The sequence below is a fragment of the Orcinus orca genome, chromosome 1 (genome assembly GCF_937001465.1).
Source record: "Orcinus orca chromosome 1, mOrcOrc1.1, whole genome shotgun sequence".
Taxonomy (NCBI): Eukaryota; Metazoa; Chordata; class Mammalia; order Artiodactyla; family Delphinidae; genus Orcinus; species Orcinus orca.
In genome coordinates, this window is record NC_064559.1 from 200305181 (window position 1) to 200322085 (window position 16905).

Here is a 16905-nt window from a genome sequence, read left to right on the forward strand (position 1 = left end):
GAGTCATGCACAGGCTGCAGCAGTTTTCCCCAGCATTGCCTTGGCACCGTTAGTGCACATGTCAGCACAGTGAAAAAAACAATAAATTACTACCTCTACAACTACTACTGCTACTAGTACTTATTATTATTATAAAAGTAGTTTTGAGATAGTCTCAAATGTTTTCAGGAGTCCACAGACCACACTTTGATCATGACTGCAATAAACTATACATGAGTCCTTGCTGAGAACATTTAATGAAATTACAGGAGGATCCATATTAGGTCCAGTATTTATTGTTGAGGGAGGGGTAACTTCAGTTACCTACAGATGATTGGAATGAGAAGCAAAGACGAGGTTTCTAAAGACAGGAGTTTTATTAGAATGGTGTTTGGAAACAAATAGTTTTAGAACCCTAAGAGGGAAATCAAATGAATCAGGGTAAAATTGAAACTAGAATAGGAAATAGGGGTGAATAATTATCATAGCAACAGTTTGGCTTTCTGATAAGAGAGGGGAAAAAATATTTTTCAGTTAACTAGCTTTCGAAAAAGAGTATTACCACAAAATAGAGGCAGTTCTTTGAAGGGGAAATAGAAAGGAATAGTACCATGAGTAAGCTCACAGAAGCTCAGGGGTTGGTGGGTTTTGATACTTGTTTTTGCTTAAATTTTTTTTTCATTTCCTTACTTGGTATTTTCATTTCCTTACTTGATATCCAAGAAAAGATTTCTCATTGTCTTTCGTTGTCTCTTTCGGTCTGTCTGTTTATTGTTTTCTTCCATCAGTCTCTACATGCTATCTAACTGGCAAACTGAAGAGGATTATTACAGGGAATGGGCAGTTTTCAAAATAGGTTGAAAACAAGCATTCCTTTAATTTTTTTCCTTAGCTCCTTCAACTTCCATCTCTGTATTTCTCCCTTTAGCTCTATTTTATTCCTTATGCCTAACTCATGTGGAGCTTGAGATCCACATTTCCAGTTCTTTGCTCATACTGCCACAGAGATTCACAGATGTTTCACATTTAGTGAGCCAAAAGCAGAATTCAGTAGTTTCCCCCCAGTTTTCTCCTCTCTTTAATTTAGTTAATGGCATTATCATTCTCTCAATTATACAAGCTTGAAATCTTGGATTAATCCTCAATTCTTCTCCCTCCCTCAACAACAAAAGTCAAATCTTGTTGATTCTGTTCTATCTCTGCAATCTCTCTCATATCTTTCCTTTTACCACGCCCCCCATTACTCACACTTATGACTTAATCATTCCATCTTTCCTAAATCTTTTCTTTCTTTCTTTTTTTTTTTTTTTTTTTTTTTTGGCCGTGGCATGCGGGATCTTAGTTCCCCAACCAGGGATCGAACCCGCGCCCCCTGCAGTGGAAGCGTGGAGTTTTAACCACTGGACCACCAGGGAAGTCCCCCTAAGTCTTTTCTATACAATCTTCTTGCCTTTCTTCTCTCTTCATCTGAACCTGGTGTAGACACTTGGCAGCCATCTCCAAAACTGTGGACAGTGCCACCTCCTAGGGCATCTGGAAATGTGTAAGGCCATTGTTTATTGTCTTGACTGGAAAGTACTACACGCAGTTAGTAGGCAAGGACCTACTTGGGTTGCTAAATGTCATGCAGTGAATGGGATGATCCTGCACACAAAGAATTGACTTGCTCAAAATGACAGGAGCTCCTGTCGGGAAAAGCTGCAAATCTGAACCATAAAACCAGCCTTGTCACTCCTCTGCCAAAAAGCCTGAGCCTTTTTGCACTGCATGTAGAAGTTTCCACCCCACCTGGCATTCACCAAGCCTACCTTTTCAGCCTGACTCACTGCTGCATCCTTACACAGCCAGGCTCTGCCCACACGAGATTCCTTGTTTGTCTTCAACTTCCCTACCTCATGGCTTTGTTTGGATGCCCTGATTTCATTTTCCCTTCCCCTCCCATTCCTCTTTCACCCCTAGAGTTGTTCGCCCCATGTTAATTGATTGAAAATGTCCTGACCTCTAAAACCCATCTTGGAGACAAAGCCAAAAGCCACCGTCTTTCACACAACTCTCAAATTCCCCACCATGGAGATTAAGCTCTTCTCTTTTTCTGCTTATACTCGTTTAATACACTCTTCATACCTTCTTCTTAATGTTTTACCATCTGTCTTTTACCATAATTATCTGTGTAAGAGAGGCTGCATGCAAAGGAAGAACTTTAGACTTGGGAAGCAAATTCCTTGGCTCCTCTAACCCACAATTTCCTCATCTGTAAAATGCGTATGATAAATTCTGTTTGTGCCACAGGGTTGCTAGGAAATTTAATTGAGGAAACACTTGCAAAAATATATTTTAACCTGCAAAATTATAGGACGATGATGATGTCTCCTCCACAAGATTGTTGTCTACTTGAGGACAGTCAGGCTCCATGTCTTAGACATCTGTGCACCTTTCATAACACCAGGTTCATAGTTGACATCTATTAATTCTGTGGAATTGTGTAACAAAGATACGAGTGATAGAGCTTCTTTCTTATGTAGAAGTCTGGGACCAAAAAATGCTGGGAAAATAAAATGAAGCCAGTTCTCCTGGTTATTTGATGAGTATGTTCATGGCCAATCATGCAATCCTTGATTAAGGTAGAATGTCCCTTTCAGATTGACATAGGGGTCTGTTGAATCCCCAGCATTATGTTTTGAAAAACCTTTTAGTGTTTAGGCTCCAAATATGGTCAGGTCATTCCATACACTTGCTAATCTTGCTCCTGCAATAGCCAGCAGGCCCAGACTGGATAACCAACCTTTCTTATTCCATAGTTACATAATTACAGGCCTTATCAAGTATGTCCTGGCTTGTAGATGTGAGACACATGACAGCATAGTCTCTAAGCATGGGATAAATGCCTCAGGACCTTTCCCTGGAGACAAGTGAGGGAACAAGAGAATTTAACCTCTGAAAGTGCAAAAATTAGAGTTCAGTGAACATTAATCTGGTGACTACCAGGCACCATGGAAAATATGAAACAACTGGAAGACCTTGAACTTCAGAGGATTATAATACAGTAGGAAAAGTATTCAGAACACTGAGGAACTCTTTGCTTGTCATGAGTGTAATTGTGCATATTTGACTTGTCTTCGAGTAGGGATTATTAGATTTTAACTTGAGGTATGTGACTTGCAATAGTTGTTTGTGGAGCAGTCAAGCACATTTCAGAAAGCTTGAAGAGATCTAGCAGTTGGAATAATCACGTTCTCAATGTTATTTCTTAGCAGAGCAGTCATACCGTACTACAAATGGTAACTTTTGTATAGCACATTCCAGTGGTCTAGATGTTCTGAAAGGAGAATGTTCTGTTTGGGTGGAGAACTTTGGTAAAAGGAAGTATTTACTTGAGCAGTGGTATTTGCTTAAATTCTTAATTTTTTCTGAAAGGCTTATTGAACTTGGGTCCCCAACCCCCACCCAGACCAACATGTACGCATCTTAAATAAAAATAGGCAAACAGAGTTCAGTAGGATGCTTAAAATATTTGAGTGTATTATTGATGGCTGTTTCTCATTCCCATTATATCTGAGTTCTAAACATAGCTGCCTAAATTGACTCCCTTCCTCTCCAAGCTTTGTTGATAATGACTGCTGGATATTGAAACTACAGTGTGTGAAACTTGTCGTTTCAGTCGCATTAGCTTTGCATAGGGTTTGGGCTGTACCTTCCTCTTCCAGAAACCTTTGTTTGCTCAAAGAGAAGCAGGAAAATGCCAATTGCCTTATTTTAGTATAGCATTAAAATACACGTGGTAAGGACCTCATGGGGCCCAGCTGCTGGCTAGGTTTTCAGTCCAAATAGAGAAGAAGAATGTTTGCTACCTCTTTGAAAAATAAAGGCGCTGTGCTTTTTTGCTGCACGAAGGAAGCAGCTGCCCAGAGTTGATCTTTGAGGGATAGTGGGACATAAATGAGCTACTGACTCTTTTAGTTATGAAATCATGGATTTGTCTTATTAAACATTGTTACGATGAAGATCAGTTAAGGTTTCAGAAGCCAGAGGATATTGCTAATTTCTGTTCTGGGGTTATGGATTATCAGGTGGAAGAGAACGTTCTTTTATGCCAGGCACCAGTCAGTTCAATTCAAAATTGCCCCAGTTTGTTGGAGTAGCTAGTTCAAAAAGGTATGTATGAGAAGACCAAGATACCTGAAGCTTGCCCCCTTTAGTGGATATTAAAGTGTGGCTTCAGTAATTATCCTTTTTGTTTGTTTAATGTCATCTAACTTGATCCTTTGTTATTTGCAGTTCTCAACAAACCTGAAACATGAGCAGTGGACTTACATAGGGTTTTACTTATTTTTTTTTCTTCTTCTTTTTCCTTTGGGCCACGCTGCTTGCATGATTGAACTTGGGCCCTGGCAGTGAAAGCACAGAGTCCTAACCACTGGACTGCCAGGGAATTCCCAGGATTTTACTTCTTAATAGACTTTCTTATTGGGATGTTAATTAAAAAACTGATTTAGATATGGATTAGAAGTTATTTTCAAAGGCAAAGAAAGTCAGTAGGAATAAAAAAGGGGATGGGGGAATTACCTGGCAGTCCAGTAGTTAGGACTCGGTGCTTTCACTGTGGGGGCCCGAGTTCGATCCCTGGTCAGGGAACTAAGATCCCGCAAGCCTCAGGGCACAGCCAAAAAAAAAAAAAAGGAAGAAAGTCAGTGGAAAGTGTAAGATCATTTAAACCTTCATATACCATTGTAGCATGTTTGAGTTCTGGGAGTAATTAAGTATTTTGCAGATGTGAGCCTGTTGATGATTAAATGGTATTTCATTTCTTCACATCTCTAGTTTCTTTAATTTCTTTGTTAATTTGAAAAGTCTGTAGCTCTGTTATTGCACAGCATCAGAGGTCAGATTTTTTTTTTTAATTTTATTTATTTATTTATTTTTGGCTGCTTTGGGTCTTTGTTGCTGTGCCCCGGCTTTCTCCAGTTGTGGCGAGCAGTGACTACTCTTCATTGCGGTGTGCAGGCTTCTCATTACGGTGGCTTCTCTTGTTGCAGAGCACGGGCTCTAGGCACACGGTTTCAGTAGTTGTGGCTCAGAGGTTCTAGAACTCAGGCTCAGTAGTTGTGGCGCACGGGCTTAGTTGCTCTGCCGCATGTGCGAACTTCCTGGACCAGGGATCAAACCGTGTCCCCTGCATTGGCAGGCAGATTCTTAACCACTGTGCCCCCAGTAAAGTCCCAGATGTTTTGGATTTACGCCTTCCACTGGCTGAGATTACTGGGTGTGACTGAACACATTGCTTTTATTATCTCTTAACTCATCCAATTTTTGGACTTGTCTTTCTTAGTGTAGAGTCCTTAAAGGCATATCAAGTGGGCTGAGTTAAGAAAAAATAAAAAAGGAGGGTTATTCCCAGAGCTAGTATATATCACAGAGGTAATTATAGCGGTGGTGTTTCCCTTTTTCTGAACTTGAATAAGTGGTGCCAGAGTTCAGAAGAGATCTTAGAAACGGTGGTGTGCTAAACTGAACAAGACCTACAGGTAAACTGGATGATCACTGAAGCCACGCACTAGTGGGTTGAATCTCTGAATTTCTTTTCCCTTTCCCTTTTCTTTTATGTGACGCTTAACTGTTTTAGCCTAGTTTCACATTGAGAGGTCTGTTTTTCCCAGTGGTATGCATGAAATGAATGAGGTTTTGCTCAGCCCTTTTCCTGAAATACAAGATGGTAAATGCAGGACTGGAAGGAGCGCATGGTCATCTTTTCCAAAGGACAGAGGCTAAATGAACTTTCCAATGAGAAGCAAGGTGGCAGCGCTTAGCTTTCATGTTTCTTGTCTAGACTCTGGCTCTGGTCTTTCTGGTTTTACGGGAACAGCCCCTCTCACAGTCATTGACTCTTTTCTTCAGAATAGTGCCCATTGGTGAGGTGTATATAGTCACCTAATTAAAAAGGCTTTTCTTGGAGACCTTGGTGCTTTTTAACTGTTACCTACTGCATTGGTTTTCTATTCAGCACCAACCAGTCGGCCTTGGTGGCTTTTGGATACACACCTAGGAGCTTAATGACTTTCATGTTTTTTCTCTCAGTTGTTTGGGGACCATACTACCTCTGAGATCGCTGAGCTACATTGGTTCTGTATGTGTGGTTACTTTATGGCATTGATTAAAATTGTTTTCTTTTCTTTTGAAATTTTAAATTTTATTTATTTATTTATACATACAGCAGGTTCTTAAAATTGTTTTCTGTCATTCTCTTCCATATAAAGTCTTGTTATTGTTTTGTGCCTCATGTTTCATTTGAAAGCAAAAGCAATAAGAGGAGGACAGGTGGAGAGGAATGGGAGGACAGAGTACTTCTGTTAGCGCTGACTATCTTCTCCTAGCCCTAGATGATAATAATGCAGATTTAGATTAATTATGCAGCTGTGCTGAAATTTCACTCATTGAACACCCGTAGTCTGAATTCTTGTGTTCTCTTGCTAGAATTATATTGTCTTATTTAATGATATCATTGTCAGTTTGCTTAGTGTGCTCAGAAATAACATAACATTTCCATAGCTTTTCTCTGGTCCTTATTTTAAAGGTTAATGTGATATTGATCAACCTGAAGACAGGAGGCTGGTTATAGAAAGGTTGATACCTGGGAACAACTGCGGAATGTGTGAAGTAATTGATCTTTGAAAGATATGGGCTATAGTTAAGGTTTAGAGTGGCTTCAGAATTAGACATCAGTTATTCATTTATTGTTTTCTCTCTAGGTGCGTGCTATTATGATGCTAATCAGTCTATGTATGTGTTTGGAGGCTGTACCCAAAGCAGCTGCAATGCTGCCTTCAATGACCTCTGGAGACTTGACCTAAATAGCAAAGAGTGGATCCGACCTTTGGCTTCAGGTAAGAGAAAATGCTGATCTTTGCTTCCTTATCAGGTAACCCCCTTTGTGTGGAAACTCTACCTGATCCTTTAGGTGTTGGTCTCAAGAACAGATTACTGGGGCCCCAGATCCTTTGTCAAATCTGCTTGTAAATGCTAAGAGTAATATGCTTGTGTAAGGTCTTTGAATTTTTTTTTAATTATACTTTATCATTAGTATTGGTACCCTGCCAAAATTGCTATACTACTGTGTGAATTCATTTGTGTGGTTTTCTGAAGTACTTGTACAGGTGTGCTATGTTCTTTGGTATGAAGTTGAAGTAAGAGCAGAAGAAGCACAGTCGTGAGAACTGTAGTTGACTGACAGAAGCTATTGTCCCAGGGCTAAGATGTCTGAATATCTTGTTGTTGCCAGCTCAGGTATTTGGGGAGTGTATGGAACATGCCTCTGCTCGTTACTTTTAACAACTCAGGAGTGTGGGAAGATTCCACAGTAGGTACATTCCTGCACAGTCCCACTATGCCACAATTCTGGCAGAAAGAAACTAGATTATTTTCTCTTTTGACCTAATCTTTCTTGGGGAAGAAACACACACACACACACAAATTGTTTTTGCACTCATGAGGCGGGACAGTTTGAAAAGGCACAGTTATGAGATTGGAGGGGCTGGTGTGATGGAGAAATAGAGTCCACTGAGTATAAAGTATTCTGCTAGATTTGTTGGCAAGCTCTTCCCAAACATTCTTCATTGGCTTTTCAAGGTTGGAAATCACTCTAGGACTAAGGAGACTTGGGTATCCCTTGGGCAGATTCCATACTTATTTAGGTCTTGATTTACTTTGATTACTAAATGGAAGACAACATGGTGTATTAGAAAGGTCACTGGACTATGAGTGAGGAGACATGAGTTTCATTTCCTGGCAAAATCACCAATTCTCCATGTAACTATGAACAAGTTACCATATCTTTCTGGGAGAAATATGGAGGAGGAGCAGAAGATTCTGTTTTTAAATGGGTCGGGAAAGCTGGTTTATGTTTCGTTTATTTCTGTAATGACTGCTGTGAATGTCTAGGCCAGGGGCTTAAAATCATTTCATGAGAAGAAGCTACATTTTGCTTCCCCAAAGCTGTAAGTTCTGTTTCTTTCCTCTGCAGTAGGCAAATATAGGAGGGAGGAGCATACTGACAGTGGATAGTCACAAGTGGGGCTGGGTTTTGTACAGATGAAATTCTTTCAAATTATTGGAAAGATAAAGAGATGTTAATCATTAAAATTTTTTGAAGATTAGTATTATTTTAGAACCTTCAGAATTTTGTACTTTGGAGCATTTCCTTTTCTAGCACTTTGTCCTTTATTGTACTTAATGCAATATTAATTAAAATCTAGAATCACAGATTCTAAAATGCAGAGGGTCTTATTGGCTTAAACATCCTACTGCCATTGTACTTGTTGTCCAGGCCCCATTTCAGAGTAGCTTTGATGTTCCACTCGCAAAATACAAATACTGCCTTTCTCTGTTTCGTAACTAAGCTTTATGCCTTTGGCATGGGTGTTGCTCTTTCTTGTAGACATGGAGCTCTGGACCTTCATGGCCTGTTGGCATCTACTTTGCTTATTTTTCCTTATTTCTACCTATAAGATAGACATGGGATGTTTTGTTGTTGTTGTTGTTGTTAAATACTAAGTTTAAAGGCAATGCTTTGAAATCCCCAAGGTAGAAGTATCAGAGAAATAACTGACTTTGTAATTCAGATTCTACAATGGATCTGAATTTTTTTTATTATTATTATTAATTTATTTTTTAGCTGGGTCGGGTCTTAGTTGCAGCACGTGGGATCTTTTCATTGCGGTGCAGTATCTTCGTTGTGGTGCACAGGCTTCTCTATAGTTGTGGCGCGCAGACTTCTCTCTAGTTGTGGTTGCGCAGGCTCCAGAGTGAGTGCACGGTCTCTCTAGTTGCGGCACGGGCTTAGTAGGCCTGCGGCATGTGGGATCTTAGTTCCCCCACCAGGGATCGAAACAGCGTCTCCTGCACCGCAAGATGGCTTCTTAACCACTGCACCACCAGGGAAGTCCCAGGGATCTGAATTTTTAAAAAATACAATGTTACCCAAGTCTTAAGTTTCTCAATAAAGAAAAAAATCGCCATTAAAAAAAAAAAACAATGTTAGACTGTTCCCTTTTATAAAATATATTAGTCCTGAATGTTTAAAAGTAATTTTCTAACAAAATGTCTTAAAGAATCTAGTTTCTGCTTCCCTCTAATCTACAATTAGAGGCTAGTTTTAGAGGGGTGGAAACTGAGCTTCTTGAATGTCTACTTTAAAAAAAAAAAAAAAACCACTAATTTAATAAAGAGTCCTATGAGATTCTCATTTAGGCAGAAATCCCATGGGAAGATTGCCTCGGGAAATGTTTGTATACGCTGTCATGAGTTGCAACCAAAATTACTTCCTAACTGAAACATCAGTGAGTCTTTCTGAATAAAACACAGTTGTTGATATGTCTTGGTGTGCCTGACTCACCCGTTTTCAGTGCATGGTGGTGGCTAAGTTACATGGTAGCTGAGGGAAGGGTGCTACCCCCACCCTTTGGTACCAGATGTGACATCTTCTAGCATTTGAGTAGTTGCAAGTGATGAGTATCTAGGGTGATAGGTTTTTTTTGTTTTTTGTTTTTTGTTGTTTTGTGGTACACGGGCCTCTCACTGTTGTGGCCTCTCCTGTTGCGGAGCACAGGCTCCGGACGTGCAGGCTCAGCGGCCGTGGCTCACAGGCCCAGCCGCTCCATGGCATGTGGGATCTTCCCGGACCGGGGCACGAACCCGTGTCCCCTGCATCGGCAGGAGGACTCTCAATCACTGCGCCACCAGGGAAGCCTAGGGTGATAGTTTTAACAGTGCTCAGTCTTCAAAAGTGTAGCTCTTTGGAAAAGAGCATCAAAAAACAGTGGAACAGTTTGGGTTAAGAGCAGAATCTTGATAAAGAATGCTACTGTATCAGGTATCTTTTTACATGTGTATTTGGTTTTATTACAGATGAGACTGGAGCATCTCATTTTGGTTGGTGTCTTAGCACAGGCTGCCATAACAAAATACCAAAGTCTGTGGGGATTTAACAACAGAAACTTGTTTCTCACAATTCTGGGGGCTAGGAGTCTGAGATCAGGGTGCTGGTGAAGGCTCTATTCCTGGCTTTCAGAGAGCTAGTGAGCTTGCTGTGTCCTTACATGGCAAAGAGTGAGTTCTGGTATCTCTTCCTCTTTTTATAAGAGTATCTAAACCTAATTATCTCCCAAAGCTCCTGTTCTCCATATGCCATCACACTGAGATTAGGACTTCAACATATGAATTTTGGGAGGACAGAATTCAGTCCATAGCAGTTGGAATTAATGTGATTTGCCAATGAAACCTTGTCTTGCATTCCTTTTGAAATGATAGAAGGAGGGAGCATCTGGAGGGAGTATGGTGGTGATGAGTGCTGGAATGACAGCTCTTACAGTTGAGAGAGACCTACAGTACTTCTCCGACATTTCGGAGTTACGTGAGTTACCGCCTCCTCCCTTTTACATGAGGGTAGGTGATCCCTACCCTCATGGAGCTTATACTGTAATGGGGAAGAAAAAAAACAGTTACGAAGGAAATGAGGAATGAGATACAGAATAAGAGGGGGAGATCTACTTTAAACAGAAGACGACCTTTTTTGCTGAGATATGAAAGATGCAGCAGGGAAGGAAGTGATAACGGCATATACAAAGAAGAGGACATATTGGAGGAACTGAAAACAGAGCTTTGTGGATGTAGCATAATGAGCAAGGGGTAGAGTGGCACAGATGGAGTTGAGGTATAGATGGAAGCCAAATCATTCACAGACCATAGTCTGTGAGATTTTGAGATTTTAAGCAAAGGAATGTTATGATCCTGTTTACATTTTTAGGAACACTTTTGCTGCTATTTAGGAAATGGGTTAAAGAAGGCAAGAAAATAAAGCAGAGAGAACAGGTAGGAGGCTATCAGAATAGTACAGGTGAGAGAATGTGATGGCTTGGACTAGAGTCCTAACAGTGGAGATAAAGAGAAGTGAATGAATTTGAGCTGAATTTTTGTGTTAAAAATGATGGGACTTCTTGATGGATTGGATGTGGGGGTGGTGAGAGGGTCAATCAAGGCTAACTTATGTTTCAGGTTTGTTCACTTAGGTAGGTAGTGGGGCCATTTGCTGAAATGGAGAAGAAACATTTGGAAGAGGTTTTTTTTTTTTTTTTTTACCTCTTTAAACATTTAAGTGGTGGTATCAAGTAATTAGTTGTTATGAGGAGTTTGGCATTTAAAATAGAGGGCTTAACTTTCCTTAAATGGCAGTACAGTCCTTTTGCTTAGTTAATTCTTCTTTTATCCTTCATTTGTTCATTCAGCAAATATTTATGGATTGCCTACTCTGTGCCTGGTATTGTTTTAGATGCTGGGGATACATGACTGAATAAAACAGACAAAAAATCCTACTGGAGATTAAATTCAAGTGAGGGAAGACATATTTAAAATGACAGGTACAGGGCTTCCCTGGTGGCGCAGTGGTTAAGAATCCGCTTGCCAACGCAGGGGACACGGGTTCGTGCCCTGGTCCAGGAGGATCCCACATGTCGCAGAACAACTAAGCCCGTGCACCACAACTACTGGAGCCCGTGCGCCTAGAGCCCGTGCTCTGCAACAAGAGAAGCCACTGCAATAGGAAGCCCTCGCACCACAAAGAAGAGTAGCCCCTGCTTGCCGAAACTACAGAAAGCCCATGTGTAGCAACCAAGACCCCAACGCAGCCAAAAATAAATAAAAATAAATAGATTTTAAAAATAAAATAAAATGACAAGTACCTAATATAATATATTAGAAGATGATTAATGCTATTGAAGCAAAACTATAGCATAGTAAAGGGGATGAGGAATAGGGGAGATTATAACTAGGGGGATCACGGTAGACCTCATGGAGAAGGTGACATTAGAACAAAGACTTGATGGGTACAAGAAGTGAACCATGTGGATATCTAAGGAAACAACATTCCAAAGAATAATCAGTGCAAGGGTTCAGAGGTGAGAGTGTGCTTGGGACAGTCAAGGGGTGATGCGAATCCTGTGTGGCTGGAGCAGAGTGAACAAAGGAGACTGTACTAGGAGAGGTTGGACAAATAATGGGGGAGAGGGTGTCCTACATATAAGGCTTTCTGGCTGTTATAAGGACTTCGTGGACTTTGTCATATTCTTTGAGTGAAATGGCTGATGATTGAGGTTGCTGAGAAGACTGTCAGATGGCAAGTGTAGAAGCGAGGAGATCAGTTAAGAAATGGTAGCAATAGTCTAGGCAAGAAATGATGGTGATTTGGACTAGGGTGTTAGCAGAAAGATAAAAATTGGATGCATTGGATAGAGCCCACAGTTTGGATATGGAATGTGAAAGAGAGGAGTCAAGGATGGCTGTAAGGATTTTTAGCCTAGGCACTTGAAGGAATAGAGTTGCCATTCACTGAGATGAGTAAGACTGTGGGTGGCCAGGGTTGGCAAAGTGCAGGAGAGATGAGAGATTCAGTTTGAAGCATGTTAAGTTTGAAATGCACATTAGGACATCCAGGTAGAAAAAGGTATGTGCCTGGAGTTCAGGGGAGAAATGCAGGCTAGAGATTTTTGTGTAGATAGCCAAATGGGAGTCATGTAGATGGATTTAAAGCCGTGAGACTGGATGAGATTACCAAGGGAGTGAGTGAAGACAGAGAGGCTAAGTCTGGGAGACTCCACCATCTGGAAATCAGGGAGGAGAGGGAAACGGCAAAACATTAGAAAAAGCAAGGTTGGGTGGGGTGGGGGCGGTGGTATGAGAAAACCAGGGGAATGTGGCATCTTGGAAGCTACCATACTTGCACGTGTTTCCAGAAGAGAAGGAAATAGTCAACCATGTCGTATGCAGCTAAGAGGTCAAGTCATATGACTGAGAACTGACTTTGAATTTAATAAAGAGTATTTTCAATGAGAGGTAAGGATGAAGCCTACTTGGAATGGTTTTAAGAGAATGGGAAGAGAGGAGTTAAAGATAGTAAGTATGAACAATACATTAATTTTTTTAAAAGACTGTTACTATAAAGGAGAGCAGGGAAGTGAGGTGCTAAGTAGAGGTGAATGTAGAATTGAGAGTTGTTTTTTTTTAAGATGGCAGATATAACATGTTTATTTGCTGATGGGAATGATTTTCTAGAGGGAGGAGTTGATTTGGATAAAGAGGAAGAATTAATTGCTAGGACAGTGTCTTCACATAGTGACAAAGGCAGAATCTACTATACAGGTGGAGGGCTTGACTGTGGATAGGAACACTGACCCTTTATCCAAAGGAACAAGAAGGAATATCAGATTACGGATGCTGGTGGATGGGTAGATGTGGGAACTGGTGGAAGTTCTCTACTGATTGCTTCATCACTCAGATAAAATAATTAAGAATGGAACAGAACAGAAGCCCTTGGAAATCTGGGCTGGTGATTATGAATGTACAATTATATTCATTGTAGTCTTTGCCAGGCGGTTCTAGGAAGTTGAATGTTTCGACTTCCTGTATTGTACTAAGGTAACACCTTCACTCTTAGTTTTGTTTGACTCAGCCTGTGTTCAATTCCCAAAGCAAATGAGCAGTTCTTAGGACAGGTACTTCAAAAGACTAATGTTTGAACCACTCTTTCTAAAATACCCTTTATTCAAACCAAAGCTAATTTTGGCATCTGTTTAATATATAATGTCGTAAGTCACAGCCTTTTTTGGTTACTTTAAATCAAGGTAGAAATTTTCAAGTAGAAATTTTTACGTTTAATATTGGACTGTTGTTGTGATTTTTAAAACTTATTAAACATTAGCTCACACCCATTTACAAAAGGGAAACACATTTCAGTTTTAAAACTCTCCATAGTTATGAGAGTCTATAAATTTTGGGAGGGCCTATAAATGTCAGGTAAAGATTTAAAGCTTAGCCTGTCAGCTCTAGTCCTGGAGCACAGGTGATTTTCCTACCACATTCTCCCCATAGAATCTTCTTTCCCAAGGATTTTTTTTTTTCCCCCTTTCTAGTTTCTTCCCTTTTAGTCACACGTGGAGTTCCAAATGATGGGTTGTGGTTCAGGCCCTTTGTTTTAGAAAAACATATCAAGGTCTGAGACACACGTACTCGATGCCTGTTCTAATCTTGGCCTTGCTTCAGAGCTACTTGCTTTTGAAGTTAATCACGTCTGCATTTTCTGGGCCTCGATTTCCTTCACTGTATAAAGAGGACAAGACAAGACCACTGTTCCTAAAACTACACAGCAAATCACCTGGGAAACTTACTAAAAATATAGATTCCTCAGCCTCATAACAGTTACTCGCCTGTTCTCAAGGGATTGGGGATAGAGTGGCAGATCTGCATTTTAAAAAAGAAAATGTCCCAGTTGATTCTAAACCTAGCTAAATTTGGAAACCCTGGATCGCTGCGAAATCTTCTTGCTTTCTTACTGTGCAAACTGTGACCTCACTTTGTTGTCACAGTCTATTAGGTGGGTGTGTGCCAAACTGGACTCCCTAACTGTTGTTAAGAATGGCCGCTCTGTGCTCTCTTAGCTGCTTCTTTGTAGAACTAGCTGTTACCCTAGTTAGGAATAGCCTACTTTCTGAGGAAATGATTATGGAGAAAGGTTTTGGGTGTTGGTTGCCCCAGACTCTTCATACATACTACCTAACTTTCAAACCAACCCAACTAGGTTGGCACTACTATTATCCCCATTTTGCAGGTGAGGAAACTGAAGCTCAGAGAATCACCTAATAATTTACCTAACATCACACAGCCAATAAGTGACGGAGCAGTGATTGAAACGCAAGATTTTGTCTCTAGAGTCTGTGTTTTTTTCTACTATGACATGCTGTGAGTAGTTTTATTTTATTCTATAGTTTGCTAGTTTCACATTTTCAGTTTTACTTTTTAAATGGACTTTTAAATTTTAGAATAGAACAGAGTTCCCACAACCAGTTTTCCGTGTTGTTAACATGTAGTCATAATAGTACATTTAAGACAATTAATGAACCAATATTGATACATTATTATTAACTGAAGTCCATACTTTATTCACATTTCCTTATTTTTTTATTCTGATGTCCTTTTTCTGTTCCAAGATCTCATCCAGGACACATTACATTTAGTCTTCAAGTCTCCTTAGGTTCCTCTTGGCTATGACAGTTTCCCAGACTTCCTCGTTTGTTGATCTTGACAGTTTTAAGGGTATTTTGTGGACTATCATTCAGTTGTGGTTTGTCTGATGTTTTTCTTATGGTTAGACTAGAGTTATGGATTTGGGGGAAGAAGACCATAGTGGTATAGTGCCCTTTTCATCCCATCCCATCAAGGGTAAATGCTGTCACCATGATTTATCACTGTTGATGTCAGCCTTATCATCTGGCTGAGATAGTGTTTATTATATTTCTCCACTATAATAATTATTCTTTTTTTTCCCCTCCTTTTAAAATTCTTTTTTAAAGTTTGTTTATTTTCCTGTGATTCTCTTTTCTTTATTTATAGTTGCCCTTGGTCCTTGATATTCAATTTGAGGGGGAATAACTAAGCTGTCTGGCCATTATGTCTATCATCAGAGTCAGGAAAGAATGATGAGCAGAGGGTATGTCAGCAAAGAAACCTTTTCGCAGCTTAGAGAATTTTAAAATATCAACTTGATTTGCCTTTTTAAATTTTTTGGTGGGAAGCAGGAGGATGCTGAAGACAGAATCTCTCTTTTATTATGACTTAACCCAATCAAGATCCTTCCAGCTATCCAGAGTCAGAAGCTCCGTTGGAAATAATTTTGTTTCCTTAGGACCATTCCCCAAGAGAAAAATCACATCTTATAAAATCACTGAGTAATCCTGCAGAAAGTCTACTTTTGGAGTCAGGGGCAGGAAAAAGAAAGAGTATTGGTCATATCAGATGTTTATAGGAAGGCCAGAGTATTCTCAGAAGCTGAGAAGTGCTGGAACTATCCAGAAATAACTGCCCAGAGTGTCACTGTTTCTCTTCTGTGTAAATGATACCTTAAAAATGATACTCATAGGGTTCTTGGATCCATTGATGAAGCTTTCTGTTCTGTGTCTAGTGGAAATGCTTACTCTGAGGTTTTCTACTGCCCTTTCCTGAGCCTGTGGTAATATCACCTGGAAAGAAGGAAGTCTGGGACTGATACCTGGCACCAGATATTACCAAAACAGCTGACAGAAAAATGTGTTCAGGAGAAGATCACCCAGTCCTTCCCTTGCCTTAGGTCCCAAATGTCAATGCTGACATTGAAATAGCTGGATGTGGAATTTTTTAGAATAAAATGTATTAGTGTACTTATAGGCATTAGATTCTGCTTTTTAACGTTGCTTTGCATCTAAACACTTTATACATTTTTTTTAAAAAAATCACCATTATATGTAAATGTGTTCTGAGAATACCTGTCTATGGAGAAGGGGGAGAAAGGGATGCTTATCAACTGGTAAATATTAGACGGTGTAGCAAGAGGACACTGTTGCGTGCCTTTCAAATACACTTCAAGCTTCTCTTCTGTCATAAAAACAAATCATTGATCCCATTGTTATAATATTTTCTTCATGAAGGAGAAGTCCCAGTTTGTTCTTACCTACAGATCTTTTCTTGATTACCAGATGTATTGATTACCAAAATGTATTAAAATCTGTCCTTAGTTTATCTCTTCCATGCTGGAAATTCTATATCCTTTAACTTTATTCATTTGGTCCAACTCATGAGCCTTTCCTGTCCTTTCTTAAAACCTTCTAATCTTTTTTCTTATTTTAGATAGAAGTTCAGAGCGTCATTGAGAATATAAGCAGTGACTTTCTTTAGAATTCTGAGCTTTCATATCTACACGTGTGTTCATGTCTGCCTACTGTCTTGACAAACAACTTTTGGTTGCTCTTGGATTCCTTGTGCAGTAAAACTCTCAGACCATCTAGTGTTTCTGTTTATTGTCAGGTATACACATAATTCCCTACCCCACACCCTACCCCGGGCAAGAGCACTTCA

The 16905-nt window shown here is 39.9% G+C and overlaps 1 protein-coding gene across 1 annotated transcript in view; it reads left to right on the forward strand.

The window, feature by feature from the left end:
* The window catches only part of FBXO42 (F-box protein 42), a 96655-nt gene that overhangs the window by 57062 nt on the left and 22688 nt on the right, over positions 1 to 16905 (forward strand). Inside the window, exon 4 of the mRNA XM_004272445.3 lies at positions 6723 to 6857. Coding sequence (XP_004272493.1) covers positions 6723 to 6857 — 135 coding nt within the window. The remainder of the gene's footprint in view (positions 1 to 6722; positions 6858 to 16905) is intronic.